Source organism: Amphiprion ocellaris, chromosome 10 (assembly GCF_022539595.1).
Source record: "Amphiprion ocellaris isolate individual 3 ecotype Okinawa chromosome 10, ASM2253959v1, whole genome shotgun sequence".
Lineage (NCBI taxonomy): Eukaryota > Metazoa > Chordata > Actinopteri > Pomacentridae > Amphiprion > Amphiprion ocellaris.
In genome coordinates, this window is record NC_072775.1 from 29,068,729 (window position 1) to 29,087,611 (window position 18,883).

Genomic DNA, 18,883 nt, shown 5'->3' on the forward strand with positions numbered 1-18,883 from the left:
CATTGCAGTTTAAAGGTGGTAATGTTCCGCTATGACGTTGACTGCTAATTCCACTTATGAAGTGCCGTTTAGCATATAAAAAACACAATATGGACATGATAATAAAGTACAAAACTTGATTTTTGAACGGAACTTCTCAGTTGTTTGAAGAAATGTCACAATTTCTGGGTGGCATAGTAAACTTTGAGGTGCTGCAGCAACAAACTGCAACTTCTGAATCATGGTTTTCATATTTTGATGGATACGATCTGATTTTGACCATTTCTGTGCAGGAAAAAGCAGCGACAAGACGTGTGAAATTAACCCAAATGCATGTTTATTGAAGTCAACAACTGAACTGGTATTTTAACCCCACAAAAAAACTCCCCAAAAAAAACCCCAAAAACAAACAAATTCAAAAGAAACAGATACTTCATGAACAAAACAGCCAACAGATGCAATACCCTCCACAGCATGCGGTTGGGTCTCGCCTTGATGACATCATCAGCCATAGTACAAATTAACATACATGACAGCACTACTCCCATGTGATATGGATATTTATTTCAAAAGGAAGACTTGTCATCCAAAATAATGACGCTGAAAACAAAGACATTGTTTATAGTCACTGAAATAAGAATGTTTTTGTTGTTTTTTTTGTGAATGCAACACACATTGAGAGTGTCTCCGGAGTCTATTTGGGTCAATTAATACACACCTCACATTCATACACAAACACACATACACACACATATGTACAAATACACCATAGGAACAGACATCATGCCTGCTGTGCATATCAAAATATGTGTGTGGATGTGTATGTACCCTAAAGTGTGTGTGTGTGTGTGTGTGTGTGTGTGTGTGTGTGTGTGTGTGTGTGTGTGTGTGTGTGTGTGTGTGTGTGTGTGTGTGTGTGAAGTATGTATGGGTGCACTTGTATCCAGTAAAGGCAACACTATATACATGAAATTATATAAAAATGGTTGTTGAAACAATAAAATATGCAACAAAAAAAACTAAATTTCTAACCTTCAACTTTTGGATAATCTAATTTAAAAGAGAGAGAAATCAATTGAACTGAAAATTTAAGATTATGCACACCTTTTACAAAACATAATTTAAAAATCAATTTGTTTATCCTACGGAAAAAAAGAAGAAAAAAAGGAGCTAAGCGGCAGATAGTGTGCGACTGCCTGAAGAGGAGTTGCTGGGGCAGGACAGCTTGAACTGACTGAAGAGGGAGAAGAAAAGCTGTTGTTTGCTGGCATCTGGTGACAGCTAATTATTATTGCATGAATGCAATGAAATACAATTAAGCCGACCTCATGAATCAACGCCGCTGTGCCCCCGAATGTGGTTTTTAATGTAGCAGAAAAAGCAGAATGAGTCCTAGTTGATGGGTGTTTTTCTGCCGTGTTGAGGAGCTACAGATGGATATAACTGGGACAGCGTTTGCAGATCAGAGAACAGCAGCGAGGTCAGCTGGGCAGCTCGTCTCCGGAGAGAAGTTCGTCAGCACATCTCATCTCCAACACTATCTACAGTTTCCCAACCATTTTTCATGCAAGCTACATGCTAGCACATTAACTAAGACGAAAAGGACAGGACGATAAGTTACAGGCAAATACAGGTCCATTAGTTCGTAAAAAGACACTACAGTTTGTCGAGTATGAGGCAGGTTTTTCCTTTTTCTCCATTCACAGAGCAGGATTAGACTCGGGGGTTAAATATAAATCAGTGGTAACATCTGTCCAAAAGTGGACGCTTGACTCCGCGAGACAAAGATGATTCTCTGATCTGCAAACAGTGAAAAACATGAGTTAAACAGCGGTCTGATTTCACCTTGAATTGGGAGTTCAAGCACCGTTTAAGCCAAGTTTACACTACAGATGCTAATAGAAGAAATAAAAAACAGCACAACAGCTGACCCTGCTTCAGGTTACCGTTTATAGTATAGCTAGCTTATATTAGCGTACTAGCTGAGCGACTCGCCAGCTAAGTAGCAACAACATAGAGGGGGGAAAAGTACAGTCCCTGAACATTCCCGGAAAAGAAAAAAAGGTGTACAAAAACTATCACAGACGTAACTGTCTACGGGCAGCAAATGGATTCTTCTCCAGAAGCGAAGAGCCGTCTAGAGACGCTACATCTACGGTTCGTCTACGTGGACTTTCTGGATGAAGAGACGGAGAGTTGCCCGGCAAGGAGAAATCGATTAGAGTTGGAGCTGGAGGGGGGAGAAGCGATGAGGAAAGAGGGGAGACGGGGGTGAAGGTGGATCAGGACGCAGACGGGATGATTGATTAAAGACTGAAAAGAAACGGACGGTGGAGAGGAGGGAGGAAAACGAGAAGAGGACGTTTGAGTTTCCTAAATGACTTTTCTTCAGCGTTATACCGCAGCCCAGACTCCAGCTCGGCACGCTGCCCGCCAAACCAAACCTTGGCATGTGTACAGTCTGGAGCCCAGAGCCTCTTAGTTAGATTGCAATCAATTTCCATGACTGGGCCAAGTGGAGCTCGCCGGTGCCAAGGCGAACTCCCAACCTTAATAAAACATTGTTCATTTATGGGAACCTTTTGCTAAGCTGGTGAATGATGCCTGTCTGCAACAGTGACACACACGCAGAAAAAGAAACGAAAAGGATTTTTTTTCCTTTTTTTGCCAGGACGTTTGTCATAATGCATGTATGCAGTCCTGTTTGGCATTTTCACCTCCAGAAGCAGCAAAGTGCCAGCTCCTTAGAGGAAGTCATGATGTCACCGCTCAATGGATTTAGTGCTGGGCGGCCTCGCCAAGACAAGCGAGTCTGCTGCAGGGAGAAAAACGGCAAAGGTGAGCGGCAGGTTCAGCAGGGGCCAAGTGGAAGGAACACCACGTCTCCAGACAAACTCCACCAAACACTCGGATATCTTTTTGAAGCCAAGTTCGACCGAGGTCTTGCTACAGATTAGTGTTTAGGGCCGACAAAAGCAAGGGGGGACAAAATGGCGGCACTGAGTACACAGAAAAACAGAAAAGTCAATAAAGTGAACAGCACCAAAACCCGAAAAACCTCAAAATCAAAAGTTGGGAAATTAGATTCATGGACTGACAGACACTGTAAACTGTTAACACTGACAGTAACACACCGAGACAACGACGAGAGAAAACCTCTCATAAAAACCAAAATAAAAAGGAATAAAAGGTCCAAAACAAAAAAGAAGGAAAACATTCTTCATACAAATATTTGCAGTTTAAGGTTAGTTTTCATCGCATCATCTGTGTTGTTATTTTCATTTTTTTTTCCCGAGATATTGATATTTTTGACTCTGCATTTCCACACATGTAATAAAAACAGGCAGGCTTTTTTTGAGTATATAAGTTACTGTAATGCAGTAACAGACCGTATGAGATACAGGAGAGAGTGAGCTGTAGAGAGAAGAAGGAGAGACAGAGGGTAGAAACAGGACAGAGAGAAAGAGTGTATTTACAGCACACCAAACATTTTCTGTCAAGTAAAAAGAATGCTATATAACTTTTTATATATATATATATATATATATATATATATATATTTATATATGTATACTGGAGCCCCTCGGCTTGGTAGCGCAAAGGTGGGAATGCTATTTTTCCATGAGTGTTTTTTGTGGCGGTGCACTGCGGATACGTTGACGGCTCGTACCGGGCGTTTGTGAGGTCAATGGGAAGAGGTTCGATGGTATAAAAATGATTTGTTTCTGAAACATTTTTCCTTCTCTGCCACAAGGACTGTTTACAGAGGGGAATCCGCCTGGTTAGATGGAGGAGGACAAAAAAAGGTGAAAACCTGGTTTGAATGCCGAGGAGAGAAGTGAAATATCAGCTCGAGGAATGTGACTTACAATTTTGCTTTTTCGTGGCGCCTACAATTTAGACACAGGATGCTAGTTAGGGATGTGTTACCGGGAGGAGGTTTGTTAATCAGAGTCTGTATGAGTGAAGAGATCCCCCCCCACCCACGAGAACCGACTCATGTATGTATGTTTGTGTCTGAGTGTGGCTGACTTCAGTTCATCCGTATGTCAGTGCCAAAGAATCTCACTTCCCTGTATCAATGCAAAGAGGGTAGTACCAGTTGAAGCTCGACCCGTCGCTTTCTCCTGCCCCGCAGTTCTTTCCCTCCCGTCCCCTCCCATCATCCCTCCAACCGAGTGAAGAACTGAAGCGTCGTGAAAACAAATGGAGGTTTTTTTTCCTTCACTCCTTCCCTCCCTCCCTTTCTCCTCTCCTTCCACATCCTCCAACTTTCCCTCCTCCTCCCGCTCCTTTCCTCCACCACTCTGTCCTCTGTCTAGATGAAGTACTCCTTCTTGTCCTCTGCTCCGGAGTGGCCTCCTTCAGCATTGATGATGGCCGTGTCGGCGTCGGGGGCGTCGTCCGAACCCTTGGCCTCATGGGTCAGATATGTTCCTGTGGCAGAACGAGACGCCGAGTGAGCAAAAGAACAACAGTGAAACGGGGGGAGGAGTGACAAGATTGTAGAGGCAGTAAAAGTCAACCACTGGAACTGCAAAATGACCAGAGTGAGGCCAGCAGAACAGAGCTTGTTGTAAACACTGGAGTGGAGAGATGGTTCCAATATGATATCTAAATTATCACTTCAGGTGCTTCGTGTAACTAGTTTTGGCTTTTACTATGGATGTGTTACTATGTTGGCAAGTTCTCTCTAACCCTCTGAACTCCAGGACTTGCCTGAAGGCTTGAAAAATGTGCTATCTTTACAGAAAATCTGCAAAATGACACAAAACAGAAAAAATGGTCAGATCTTCAACTTTCTGACAATCCTTTGACTACTATTGTGGGATTTGTATTCCCTTTGAGAAAACTAACCAAATCTAACCTTAAAATTGTGATTTTATAATATTTTTAAGCAAAATCACTTTATTTTACATGACTCATTGAAAAAAACGCCAATAATGAACTGTTAACACTAACAAGATCCTGCAAAAAACAGAGAGAAGATAAGCATAAAAATGATTTGTAAAATAAAATGTAAGTAGTAAAATTGTCTAGTATGCTGTCACTTTTTTCAGTATTGGTAACACCTGTAGGCACAGAGTTTTTACGTTTAAAAAATCGAATAATCAAAATTAATTTAAAAAAATGTTTTAGTCGTTTACATCCCTATAACTGTCTCATACTGTAGAGACATTTGTCAATTCATTCTACTTCCAGTCATAAAATCGCTAAAATTAAACCATTTCTCAGCACTAGAAACTGTAAAAACTGAAAAAATAGTCAGATTTTCAACTTTCTGACAATCCTTTGACTAGTATTGTGGGATTTGCATTGCCATTGAGAAAATTTACCAAATCTAACCTTAAAATTGTGATTTTTTTTCCAACCAAAATTACTTTATTCTACATATCTCATTTAAAAATTTGCCAATAATGAACTATTAACACTAACAAGATCCTGCAAAAAAAAAAAGATAGAAGACAAGCATAAAAAGAATTTAAAAAATAAAAGCTAAGCAGTAAAATTTCTATAGTATTGGTCACATCTGTAGGCACAGATTTTAAAAAATTTAGTAAAATAGATAATTTGATAAATTATTTTTCTTCTTTTTAAAAAAAAAATCATTTATGTCACTATAACTGTGTCATACTGCACAGAAGACATTTGTGAGTTTTCTCTATTTCTAGCCATAAAATCACCAAAATGACACCATTTATCAGAGCCAGAAACTGTAAAAGCTGAAAAGAATGATCACATTTTTAACTTTGTGGAAGTCCTTGCACGAATCATGGGTGATGTTCAGTCTCTTTGAGAAAATTAACTGAATCTAAGTTTAAAATATTTCATTAAAATCATTTTTTCTACATGTTTCATTTAAAAATTTGCTACAAATAAACTGAAAACACCAACAAAATATAGCAAAAACAGACAAAAGACAAGCATTGAAACAGAATAAATATGTATGTAGTAACATACAGTATTTAGAGCCTTTTTTTTTCTTTAATTTTACAGTATTGGTATTGGTAGCACCTGAGAGCATAGATTCTTAAAGTTTTTGTAAAATAAATAATATTTAACCTTTGTTATTTTAAATAATATTCGACAATAGAACTGCCATACTGCACAGAACGATTTGTGACTTCTCTCTATTTTTAGTCATGGTTGTGTTGTTTTTGTAGAGGTGCAGGACTTTATATTGCAGTGAAAAATGAACCCACAGTGATTACAAACAGGAGCAAAAAACACCCAGAAACTGCTTGGAGTTCAGAAAGTTAAATTGGTGGCATGTTAGCAGACACAAAGTCTTGAAAACAGCAGAAAAATGTGTTTTATGTGGTAGTTTGTCAAAATTAGGCAAAAAGTCAAGTCAACCTAAATGTGAAAATTACAAGAATGTTTCGTACTGAACTTGTACTGAGTATTTGGCCATATATATGTGAAAGGACACCTAAAGGGCTAAATTTAGAGATGAAAGATTAAGTTTTTAGACATCCACTTTACATGTTAGGGTCTGTTTCAAACCAAAATAAAGCCATAAAAAAGCTGCTTAATCAGAGATTATATAGAATGTTTCCATCACATTTAAAAGTGTTTTATTTTTCTGACAAACTTAACATAAATTTCAAGTATTTTTTGTATTTTAAGCCGGTTTTCTGTAAACCTCTGAAGCCTAAATGAATCTGTGTGCAATGTTTGGTTAGGATTTTATTTTACAGATGATACATAATTTCTATGTTCTATTTTTGTCAGTTTGTACTTGTACATTTTTATTACTTTTAAAGTGAGTATAGGAGTGGATTCTTGACCTTGGAAACAGTAATTTGGCAAAAAAAATATTATAGCATGTCAAAAATAATAGCATATTCTTTCATAGAGAATAACACAAGACTACATTTTTTCACCTGACTCGAATGAATGTCCATGAGATATGATTAAAACGTCTGGGAAAGGCTTAGTGGACTTATAGTTAAGGTCATTTTGTCAAACTGCATGTTAAATCATTTGAATTTTAATAAACATACTAGAAATAGAAATGTCGCTTTGTACTGATTTTAATCTAAGCGTGTCGGTTTTGTTTATCAGTTGCTTTGCGTGGGAACTATGCACCATCTACTAACACATAAGGGCACCTGTGCACAGGTGTCCAGAGCAGCCAGGGGGAATCACTGGTGCAGTGACACGGACATGAGCCCGAACAGACCTGGCACCTGTGAACGCCAGCCACCAGGCAGTCATGTTCAATGTTCTGGAGCAGCTTGAAGCACTAAAGTCAGGAGTTGAATCGTGCTCACTGTGCTGTTTATCACCTGTCCCACCTGGGTGCTGAAACAACTCTTTATTACCTTTGCGACTCATTTTTGCTTGTTTACATGCCAATTGTGACAATTCTAGGCCTGAATAAGGGAGTCTAGCTGTCATCCACTTGCAGAGAAGTGAATTTAATTACCTGTCCTGTCTGGGAACCAATTAAGTTTCTATCAGATCACTTTAAATCCGGCGTTTGGCCATATGAGTGGGGAAAATATACTGCTGATACATAGCTGACGTGGGGAAATCTCACAGGAAGTTGTGTGAGCCAAAATGTATTAAAAGGCAATGAATAAACATTCACTTATTGTCATTCATTCATCCATTCATTTTCCTATTCTACTTGCGAGGCCCGATGCTTAGAATTCCAGTTGCATTTCTGCGTGTCCCTGAATTCATATGCATATGCTGCTTGTAGGTGTGAGATCCAGCCTTGCTACGCCTGTATCCATATTTATGAAAGTGTATCTCCGTGTTATGCTCATGCATGCATGCATGAGCGTGTCTGTGCGGTTTTTGCATGTTGCGAGCCGGTGACCTTTGTGTCTGATGAGGTATCTGCCGAGGACGATGAGGAGGCAAAGCAGGATGAAGACGATAACGGCTACCACCCCTCCGATCACGGCGTGGTCCACCCCTGAAGAGGTCGACATGGCAGTAGGGTCTTAAGGAGAGGTCGAAGAGGAGAGAGGGAAACGTGAGAGGGGAAACCACGTGGTCGAGATCAGAAAAGAAACGGAAAAAAACGAGGAGACGGGATGATGAAAGGTAGCAGAAATAAAGAAAGAGACAGAGAGAGAGAGAGAGAATAATGGGGAGAGTGACAGAGACGTCAGAAAGAAAAGGGGAGCAGAGAAGTCTTGTCAATATGCAATACCAACAGCAGGGAAAAAAAACCCTTCAGAAGACAAAGACGGGGATGTGAAGAAAAAAAAGCCAGGCGAAAGAAAGGAGGCCAATGTGTCACCCTGCATTAAAAATTGTTCGTGACTAACATGCAACAGGATTGTGCAGTTTACAGACCAAGTCCTGATCACTTGTAAGAAGCTCGTGGGAACATACACACACTCGAGATGTCGGGTGAAATCCTTTACATCTCAGTGACTCAGTGATTTTATGCTTCTCTATGAATTAAACTCTCAAAGTCTTAAAATACCGTCGACTGGATTTTCCTTCCAGGGATAGTAAGTACCGCCACCAGGGACCACGACCTCCACGGGGCCCCAAATCCAGAAATTCAGTTCATGTGATGATTTTATTAACTACAAATTGAAACCTGACTGCGACTTTATTCCAACCGTGGTGTAATTTACTTTCTTTCAAAATTCTCCGAAGGTTGTTCATTTTGGCCTCACAGTTATGCAGCTGTTACCGACAAAATTGTGGGATTCTTATTTCAGGTGGGAATTTAAAAAAAAAAAAAAACAGCCTGAGGCCTAAAGTGTTAAGACTCTCTCTTTGGTTACTGTAATGCTGGAGAATAAATTTGGGAAAAAAAAGAAAGAAGAAGAGTTGAAGTGGTCCTTCTCAGCGGATGAGAAGGATGGACATATCGAAAGACAGCAGATGAATTTAGGAGGATTCCACTTTGGCAAAGGTGATTAGAAAGTTTAAAGAAATGAACAGTGTCATGGGCAAAATGCTTTCTGGACGACCAAATGTATCAGCCGAAACTAAAGAATTGATCATGGCCAAAATTCATGCTAGCCCCAAAAAATCACTTCCCCAACCCTAACCCTAACCCTAACCCTATCTTTCAATACGTCCATCCTTCACGTAGTAATTTAAAGAGTAAAGTTACAGTTATGAGATTTCCTATGTGTCCAGACTTTAAGGACACCCCGTATAATGTTTTTTTTAATTACGTATTTTAGGACTGCGTAAAATTACAGTTAAAGTTTTGAAAAAATTGACTTTGATTAACTTGTTTCTTTTATGTAGCTTGGTAATGTACAGATGGGTGACAAATAAAAGAAAATTTCTCTTTGGTGTTCCTTGGCATTGACTGTGAGACTGTGTCCGAAATCATCTACTCAGTCCCTCCTCCATATCTAGGAACCACTATATAGTGAAATATATAAAGAGCTCCTCTGCAAAAATGGCACTTTTGGACACTACTTGAGTCTCGGTGCTATTAATTATATCACTGCTGTCGCTCAATTAAAACGTATCAGATGGATGTCGGTTATAGTAGTGAACCGACCGGCATTATTGTGATAAATTCATATCAGACTAAGAGGATTTTCAATAATTAATCAATGAAAATAAATTTTTTTCCATTGTTTGTGCTGTGATACATTGCTTCGCTTTCATTAAACATGTATATATCCTTTTTAATTTTAATATTTTCACACCATAACTCACGGATTGGTCTCATGCCTGCAGTCATTTCAACAAGACACAGATATAGAATAGATATATTTGGTAGAAAATATGCTATAATATACACAAATCCTCAATTGGTTCTCATCCGGCTGTCATTCTCCGTTGACGCAATGCATGATGGTACATATTGCTGGGTCAGTGACCACTGTGGGATTTTCTGAGTGCACTATAGAGGGTGTAGCAATCGTAGCTTAACATTCGAACAGCACCACAAAAGGGCTAACACGCTATATACTCCACTATATTCTGATTGATTTCTGACACAGATAAGTCTCTATAGGAGAGATGAGCATCATTCTTTCAAAAGATATTCCCTCATTTGGTGTTTTTGATGGTGGTGGAGAGCGCTGTCTAACATGTCGGTCCAAAATCTCCCCTTTGTGTTTAGTTAGGTTGAGATCCAGCCACAGCGAAGGCCACAGCATCTGATTCACATCAATTTCATACTCATCAAACCATTCCATGACCCCTGACAAGAAGACCTCTATTTCCTCATCTCTAAAGGAGTTTAATTTTTTTTTACAGATGTAGGAGTTTCACCCAACAGCAGGGACGTGATATTTTGTTCTCCCACTTCAGCGACTTACCCCTCAGAGAAGAAAGCAACCTAAGTGGAAATAATTTGATACATCATTTATTTTCGCCTGACTTCTCAGACCTAAGCAAACGCTGGGTCTCAATTTGACAGTCACTCAGATAGGCACAATTCAAAAGCAGCACTTCTCATACCACAAAAGTGCAAAAATACTTTTTAAAAAAACAGATAATGGAGGAATAAGAAGGGAAGGGAGTTGGAAATAGAGATAAAACCAATGTGGATGGCAAGGATTGAACCAGAGGAAGAAAAAGCTGGATTATACACCCAATCAAATTACAGGAAAGACACATAAGCCCCTTTCAGACATGCACTCCTTCCTATTACTCTGTTGAACATGTCGGTTTCATGCCTGAATGAGCACCTAGGTCACTTTTCTGCAAAAGCAATCTTAGTACAGTGAAACTGGTAACATTTTTGTGTGACTCATTAATGGATAGGCACTCGCAAGTGACAGTTCTTAGTATTTTTTCTACATTTTATCACTGAAATTGGTCCAAAAACCTCCCAGAGAGCAAAAGACCCAGCTTATATGCAAAAATCCGCCTTTTCACCCAACAATTTCACCACCTACCACCACAATTAAACTTCACTGCGATAAAGACAGGAGTCTGCAACAAGCCCGATTAATGAGGTTCAACAATAATAAATAGAATCTGGGTTTTTACAAAACAGTTACAGGAGCTGAAGTTGACTTTGTTGCTTCCAGTTGTTTGTAGGAGTTTTTCCTCTAAGTAAATTAAAAACGAGCAGCACCAGGATCCAAATGAGGACAAAAATGACCCACAGCTAAACAGCAGTAGCGTCATTAATTACTTATAATTAGAAATTATCCCTAAGGTGGAGGCAGGATTGATTAAGATTTAACAGCAAATCACACTGCGTTTTCTTCTCAGTTTATATGCTGCAGTTAAATAATCCTCAGGTTAAGTCCTCCATCACAGCTGTCTAGATATTTTTATTTTTCTGCTTATAAAGCAGTAATATTTAGATTAACTCACACATGGATGGAGCTTTCACTGCTTCAGAAATCATAAATAAACAAGGCAATTAGTTATGTGGACAGCTTGATAAGCCTGCCATTAGTTTAGATGAAGTCTTTGGTGTAATATTGCTTTATTATGCACAAAGCATCAAATGATGTGCTGTCCAGTGACAAATGACATATTGTATCATGGTTCTCTCCCTCTCTGTTGAACATTAAAAGGAAAAGTGACCTTACTCTCAATGCCATCACTTCAACACACTGATAAAACCAACAGTGCTACATATTCCATGTCTGAAAGGGGCTTTAGAGGCACAGCAACAGATAACCAAAGACAAATCTGAAACTGAAAATGGAAGGAAGAAGCACCTTACAGTCACCAAATAATGTGATTAATGGCCAATTTCTCAGGGGGAAAAAAAAGAAGAATTTGAGCCAGTTAGAGAGATGAAGGGCCTGACAGCAGCCAACCAGAGGCCGACTGAAGACAGAGGAAAAAAGAGAAAAGTGGGGGGGGGAAAGAAGGTGAAGGTTTGGAGGGACCAGTCAGAATAATACACACACACATAGAGAAAGTCAAACACACACTCCGGCTGGCCGGCGTGGAGGTGAGAGGGGCATGCTGACGAGGCGAGACTGAGAATGAGCCCATAAATCCTGCTGTCAGCATCAAAGGAAAGCAGACAAGACCCAAGAACACCTCGAAGCCTGACCCCTCCCTCCCTCCCTCCCCAGCGCTAACACACACACACACACACACACACACACACACATAGAAAGACACACAGAGGAAGACACACAGAGGGAGTGGAACACTGTGTAAATGACTTGTACCACTTAACAGGTCATGCTAGTGTGAATGTGTCTTTGTGAGATAGATGTGTGCCTGTCAGAGCATGTATGGGCAACAACAGAGCATTACGTGGGCAGGAGTATAAAATATTCATCCCTCCGCTCAGAAGTTCAAAGTGTCCCCACACTCCTTTTTTTTTCTTTTTTCTATTCTTAGTGTGACAGACAGGCAAAAAAACAAGACAGAACTACAGCGAGTCAGACGCACAGACAGCAGGTGGACGGAAAAGTTAGAACGACAGAAAGCCAAAAAGACGACAGGTGACTTGGTGGAAAAGTTATACCTGGAATGTTGACTGCATCGTCTTCTCAAGTGGATGAGTAGGCGGATTGTTGAATGTTTGGATGGATGGATGATAGATGGATGGATGGAGGGATGGATGGTTTGATAAGTGGAGGAGTGTGCATTGAGGATTAGGGATTATCAACAGGAGGAAAGAGGAAAACAAGAAAAAAAACATGAAACAGCTGTGACACGGCCACACGAATGCCATTGTTTGTCCTTTCATTGTGCGTTCCTTGTGTAAATCCCAGCTACACAATGCAAGCACAAACAGTTTCTAGATTATTTTATTTGGAATTTTGTGCTCCATTACTACGCTTCTTGCTTGTTTTACAAGTGTGTGTGAAAGAGTGTAACTGGGTTTACCTGTGAAAGTGTAAATTCCATTCAGCTGGACGGAAACTGGGGGAGTAAGGGAGGAGGAGGAGGGGGAGGCTGGGGTGTAGGAGGAGGAGAAGGAGGGAGTGGCAGTGGGAGGGGTGATGCTCACGTGGGAGGGAGTCAGGGAAGAGGACAAGGAGGTTGAGGGAGAGGAGGAGTCGGGAGAGAATGGCAGGTCAGGGAAGAGGGCATTGGAGAGGGTGGTGGTGAATTTGGGGCTGGATGTGGAGACGTCAAGGGAGAAGTCGGAGGAGTCGGAGCCAGACCCGAAGAAGTCAGGAGAGGAGAAGGAGGAGGAAGTGGAAGAGGGAAGGAAGGATGAAGAGCTTGGAGAGCCGAGCGAGGGGACGAGGGAGTCGGGGGAGTCTGGGTCTGTAGGATCTTAGTGGGAGGAGATGTGGGTATAGGCAAAGCGCAAAAAACACACATACACAAGCAAAAAAAAATGGCCACGGATTGTACGAAAGCATGAAAGCAAAAGGGGAGCAGAAGCGCATGATTGAGCAAAAGCGGTTGGATGGCAAAGCGGTGCCGGTGGTTGGTTGGTTGGTTGGTTGGTTGGTTGTGGTGGTGGTTATGGTAGCGCGGTTTGGATGAGATTAAAAAAAAACAAAAAACAAAAAAAAGCACAAAACAACAAACAAAAACAGGAAAGAAAATCAGAAGAGAAAAAAGATGGAAATACAAGCAAAAGCCACAACAAACGACAGAAGAAATAAAAAACGTGATGAAGAAAAAAGAAGAAGACATCCCAAAACCCTCCGTCTACATCCCCACCGCACATCCCCACAACTTGTTTGCTTTTTTTCTCGTTACCTTGCACCAGGAGAACGTACTCCCCCTGGCCGTTTCCAATGCCGTTGTCGGCGTGGCAGAGGTAGATGCCATTATCTGATTTGTTGAGCATTGAGAAATGCAGGACGGCACCTTCAGCTTTGGCCAGCGAGGGGAGCTCTCCGTCCTTCTTCTCCCATATGTAGGAAGTGGGCCTGAGTGAAGGGCGACAGAAAAAAAACAGAAGGAGAGTCTTGAGCCGAACTGTACATTTACAAAGTGAAAAAAGGGGTGAAGTGATGACAGACGAAGGGAGCTGTGACAAGCACTGCAGAAGAAAGGAGAAAAAAAATAAGGTTGAATGATTGAAGTGGCCAAAAGAGAGCAATAAAGATAGAAAAAAAAGAGGAGAGCAGGTGAGAACAAATAAGAGGAGTTTGGATGGACGGAGGAGGGAATGAATGAAGGGAAAAGGGAAGAGGAGTGTCGCAGACTGGAGGAAAAAAGAGATTAAAAGAGATGGAGGGAGAAGACAACAGAACCAAGATCAGCATTTCAAATCAGCCTGTGTTGAAAAAAAAATCCATTCTGTATAACAGATTGTGTATGAGAGAGATAGCAAGACGTGCCTTGATAAAAGAATCAATTATGCAAATGTGTGAGTCCTTAAGCACTGTACAGTAATTACAATGACGGGGAGTCTGAATCGGGGACAGACCTGAATGTGCTGGACTGATTAATCGCTCTTGGAAATGTAATCTGTAATCCAAAAAAAAAAAAAATAGTAGAATTCACGCTCCTCCATTCCAATATTCCAGCATCTAGTAGGATGATTCTAAGCTGTAAAACAACAACTCTATCTGTTGTTGCTCCTGGGCAACAAAAAAAACTGGCTGAGAGCTAATGAAAAAACATAATTTGCTCCCTTGACATTTGCTTGTTTCGCAAACATTCGGAAAGACTCAAAGTTTCAAATGCATTTCATTTTAGCACTATAAATCCTAACAATGTTGGAGAAAAAAAAAAAGGAAAGGGAGGTCATGTTCAGTCAGCTGTCCTGAGGCGAGTGAAAGATGATTATTCAACCATAAAGTCTTTAAAAAAAACAAGCGGCCGTATGTTTTTTTTTTCCTTTTTTCTTCTCCATCATCTGGTTACCTGTAATAAAATGTAATCAGCTGTTGTATTACACCATCTCCGATTGCTAGACAATATGCAATTAAGTGAACAATTAACTTCACATTTACAGGCTGTAACTCGCGCAGTGTTATTAAACATAATGCCCAATATGAGTTTATATGTTATACAGCAGGTAGTTTAAGTGCAGAAGGCGGGCTGGTTGAAACATGCACGTGTAAATCCTGCATTTTATTCTCAGCTGTGAGCTCTATTTAAGTGGAAACTTTTCAATTAGCACGCATGCAATAGTAAACACAGCATAGAAGTCATGATACGCTCACAGACATTCTTTATTGTAATTATGACCACTTTGGTGCTGCACACGCCTCCCTCTCCCAGTTGGAATCATTATCACTGCACAGAAGGAGCTTTTGGGTGTCTTTGCTAAATTATTAATATGAGATGCTAAATTATGCTAATTTATTTTAAAAAAAAATAAAATCTTCAACACTTATTTCTACCAAAAGTATCATGTTAACAGATAATGGTAGAGATTATTAAAAGGATAAGAGCTTTGCTGTTTGTTTCTTTAATGTTGCTTTTTTATTTTGGAATAAAATCCCTGAGAGGACCAACAATGGATTAATTTCAGATCTAATTACTTTCTCTCTTTGCTGAGTCAGTCTGCAGCAAGATCACACAAAAAACAGAGAACTGTCGGTACAAGATAAATGAATTTCTTCTATTCGTGATTAAAGTAAGTTTATCAAAATTAAGTTAACAAGTAATATGTGCGAGTGATCATTTGATACCTCTAAAATGAACAGGTTGGTTTGCCGTAACTTAATTTTAAAAAAAGTCATTTTGAAATTTCCAATTTTTATAGCTTTGCATTACCCAAATGTAAATTGTAAAGCATGATTTTGTCATTGCACTTCTACTGTTTGATCCTTTTCTTTACTCTCCAGTCGGATTCAAAGGAAACAGGGATTGAATTGCTGCAGAAAAATATAAAAGCTAAAAGAATAAACCAAATATTTACACTTTCACTGAAAGTAGAATATCAGCTTAAAGGAATAAAGTGTAATTTTAAGTTGATAAACCAGGAAAAAAAAGAAATTCACTCAATAAAGTACTTTACTTCAACTACAGCTCATCTACACTTTTTACAGTGTGCTTCCTACTGAAGATGGACAGACTCGCTGCTGCTCTGATCTCTATTTTTCTGTTAACAGCGGATGCTCCGATAAATCACCTAACTTTGCAGCTCTCTTCAGGAGTTTTTCAGCTTGTTTCCACTCTCGGTTCTGGAGTCCACAGTTTAACTGTTCTGATTCAGCTGGCTCTCAGCAGTGCAGTTTCGAGACACATCAGGCAGCTCTTTTCAGCCAAAAAAGCTCTGATCAACCTACTGTTAGTCCCTGCTCAGCACCACACATCACACAGACAAAGTCAGCGGTTAGCTGGCAAAGAAAGTGGAGAATTTCGCTGCTAAAGAGGCCGATATTTCCCCCTGGATCCCGGTGGAGACCAAAACAAAAGGAGAACGAACAGCGTTTCTTTTTTTCTTTTTTTTTACATAGACTTCAAATGAGTGATAATGGTGCTCTTTGTCTGATGTGCAAATAAAACTTCAACAAATAAAACTACAGAAAATGCTGCCAAGAATTCAGCATCTTTAAAGTTGTGTGCAATGTTTAATTTAATAAAAAAAATCAAAAACAGCTGAGGGCACTGGCAAAAGTTAGAAGCAGAGAGTGCATTTTTGGAGCTGCAGCGTCCATCATAACAAGGAGAAGGTCAGAGAGTGCAGTGAAGTGGCTTGTGCATATGATTCAGTGGTTTTTAGAGAAGAGGAAGATACACCAGCTTCATCTGCAAAGATAATCCAACTTATCCTATAAGGAAACAGCAAGAAAAGTACAGAACATGGCAGCGTTGTCCTCTGACAAGTTCCAGATTATTGTAATCTTGTTACATGCCACCTGCTGTTTTCTAAACATGGTTATGACCTTTGCACACATCAAGAAACTTCACATGCAACACAAGAAACACTCATGTGACGTAAACGTGTTAAGCCAATGGTCGATTAAATGACTTGTGAGCAGTCTGATCAAATAGACGGGAAATACAACAGAATGTAGAGCACAAAATCTTTTCTCTTCCTTTAGAAAGTTATTGCCGCCGGGTGTCAAGGAAACAGGAAAAAAAAGCGTGTATTGTGGACATTCAGTGGGTTTGATTGGGGAGGAAGGAGGAGGATGAGGGAGGACGGGGGAGCCAAGTGTCTGGGTGTGTCGGAGGAAAGGTGTTGTCGTGGTGATTGGAATTTGACTGACAGCTACAGGGACCAACCTGGATCTAATTTGACTGGACACTCACTCATCCACATAACAGCATCTCTCGCAGACAGCAGCTTTCTCTTTTTGCTTCAGTGTTAATCACCGTATCTTTCCCCTGCACCTACGCTTTCCTTCCTTCTACCTCTACTGTCTGTCTCCTTCCTTTACCTCCTTTCTTTTCCTTTTGTATGTTTTTGTATTTTTTTCCACACATCCTCTATCGCTCAGAGGCTGGAGAAGTCTGAAACCTTGCACCGTCAAGGCCATTCAGAACCATCTATTACATTTCAATCATACAGCAAAGACTGTTTCATCCACGAAGTCTAATTATATCGCATATAAATAGAGTCCTCGCATAGGTGCATCCCCTTCGCCTCAGCCGTCTATAATTTATCGATTCCCATGCCGCCTGTAAAAGCACGTATGCGCAACGACGGTCACCTCCTCCTCCCCACTATCGGCTCCGGCTGCCAATCAAACTTCACAGCCACCTGTGTGATGAGATGACAGCGACGGGAGGGGATGACAGGGACGCAGAAGAGGAGGATGGAGGGTGGAGGAGTTTAGAGGGAAAAGGTGCGAGGGGAGATAGAGGAGAGTTATAGGAAAGGACAGAGAGGTGGGGGGAGGGGGAGGCATCGTGACAAGGCAGAGGGGGTGGGAGCTGGGGAGGGGGAGAGAACTGTGAGTGACACAGCCGAGCAGAGAGATACCTGGTGATGGAGGTGGGGGAGTCAGAGGGGGAGGCGAGCGGATCGATGGAGGTTCATCTATAATGCAGAAAGGCCAGGGGAAAGAGTGTATTTGTGTGGGCAGAATTTAAGACGCCGGTTGCAGTTTGCTTCCCGGTGAGGAAGAAAAAAAAAGAACAAAACTGTCTGCACACCGTATCAGCGGACACGCAAGAGCTTGTACGAGCAGGTGTTTTCACGCCGTGCGTTTATACACAAGTCGAAACAAGCGACTGTTTGCACGAAGACGGTGGCACAAACTGAGCATGTTAATGTGCTTACAAGTGTTGGGGAGTGTGTGCAGACTGTCACCGCTGTCACCTGCACACTCAGCTCCAAGAGGTGTGTGTGCACGCTCTTATGGTTGTGTATCTAATGCACAGTTCGACAGCTTTTCAGTAGCGAAATGCACGCGTGTTTACTGTACTGATGGCCGAGGTGAAAGCTTCGACTAGTGTAAGCAGAGCGACGCCCAACCTGACCTGTTCATTACAGGCCAGGCTTCCATCAATACATGTTCCAGTAAGACAGGCCGAGGTTGCTGTGTAAAGAGGCAGCATTTATCTGAATCATGACATGCACTCGGGTTCCCCAGAGAGGAATAGTATCAAGAAATCGCGCTTGGTTCGAGTGATGAGGTGGAAGATTACATAAAATAAATAAGGCTACCTGCAGTCGATGAGAGAGAGCACATAGAGCCTGAATTGACTGCATGTTCACATCAGTCTCATGCTGCAGAAAATCTACTTTTTGTCCTTGTTTTTTATTCACTAGAAGACATATCATGAGTAAAATACGCAGTCAGGCCATGAAACTGCAAGATCCCGATGACAGTCTCAAAAATAGTCAGACTTCTGCGGTTCCATTTGTAAAAAAAAAAGTCTTGTCAACAGATGAGACTATTTTGTCTCATTGCTCTTCTTCACAATTGGTTTCTGGTTCGAACATGCTTAGCCAAATAACGCCAATATTACGACTTGTGTACGGTCGGTTTGACAGTGTTTTTACAGAGCTGTAGGTGAGCTGGTGTGCTCAAGCTGCAGCAAGTGGGAAGTGGTGGGTGGAGAAAGAGGCAAATATTTTATAGATTTATAGATCTTTATCTATCTGTGTGTAGCGTGTGAGTTACTGGATACTTTGAATTTCCTCTATCTATCTATCTAT

General features: G+C 40.8%; 1 protein-coding gene across 3 annotated transcripts in view; it reads right to left on the bottom strand.

The window, feature by feature from the left end:
* Nucleotides 1-294: 294 nt before the first annotated feature.
* cadm3 (cell adhesion molecule 3) overlaps nt 295-18,883 on the bottom strand; it is a 124,866-nt gene continuing 106,277 nt past the window's right edge. The window contains exons 8-12 of one of the 3 annotated variants that reach the window (XM_055014008.1): nt 13,570-13,742; nt 12,739-13,134; nt 12,374-12,394; nt 7,811-7,936; nt 295-4,416 (exon numbers count right to left, since the gene is read on the bottom strand). In XM_055014008.1, coding sequence (XP_054869983.1) covers nt 4,298-4,416; nt 7,811-7,936; nt 12,374-12,394; nt 12,739-13,134; nt 13,570-13,742 — 835 coding nt within the window. In that variant the 3' untranslated portion in view covers nt 295-4,297. The remainder of the gene's footprint in view (nt 4,417-7,810; nt 7,937-12,373; nt 12,395-12,738; nt 13,135-13,569; nt 13,743-18,883) is intronic. The other 2 variants (XM_055014009.1, XM_023279321.3) reach the window with 2 other exon arrangements.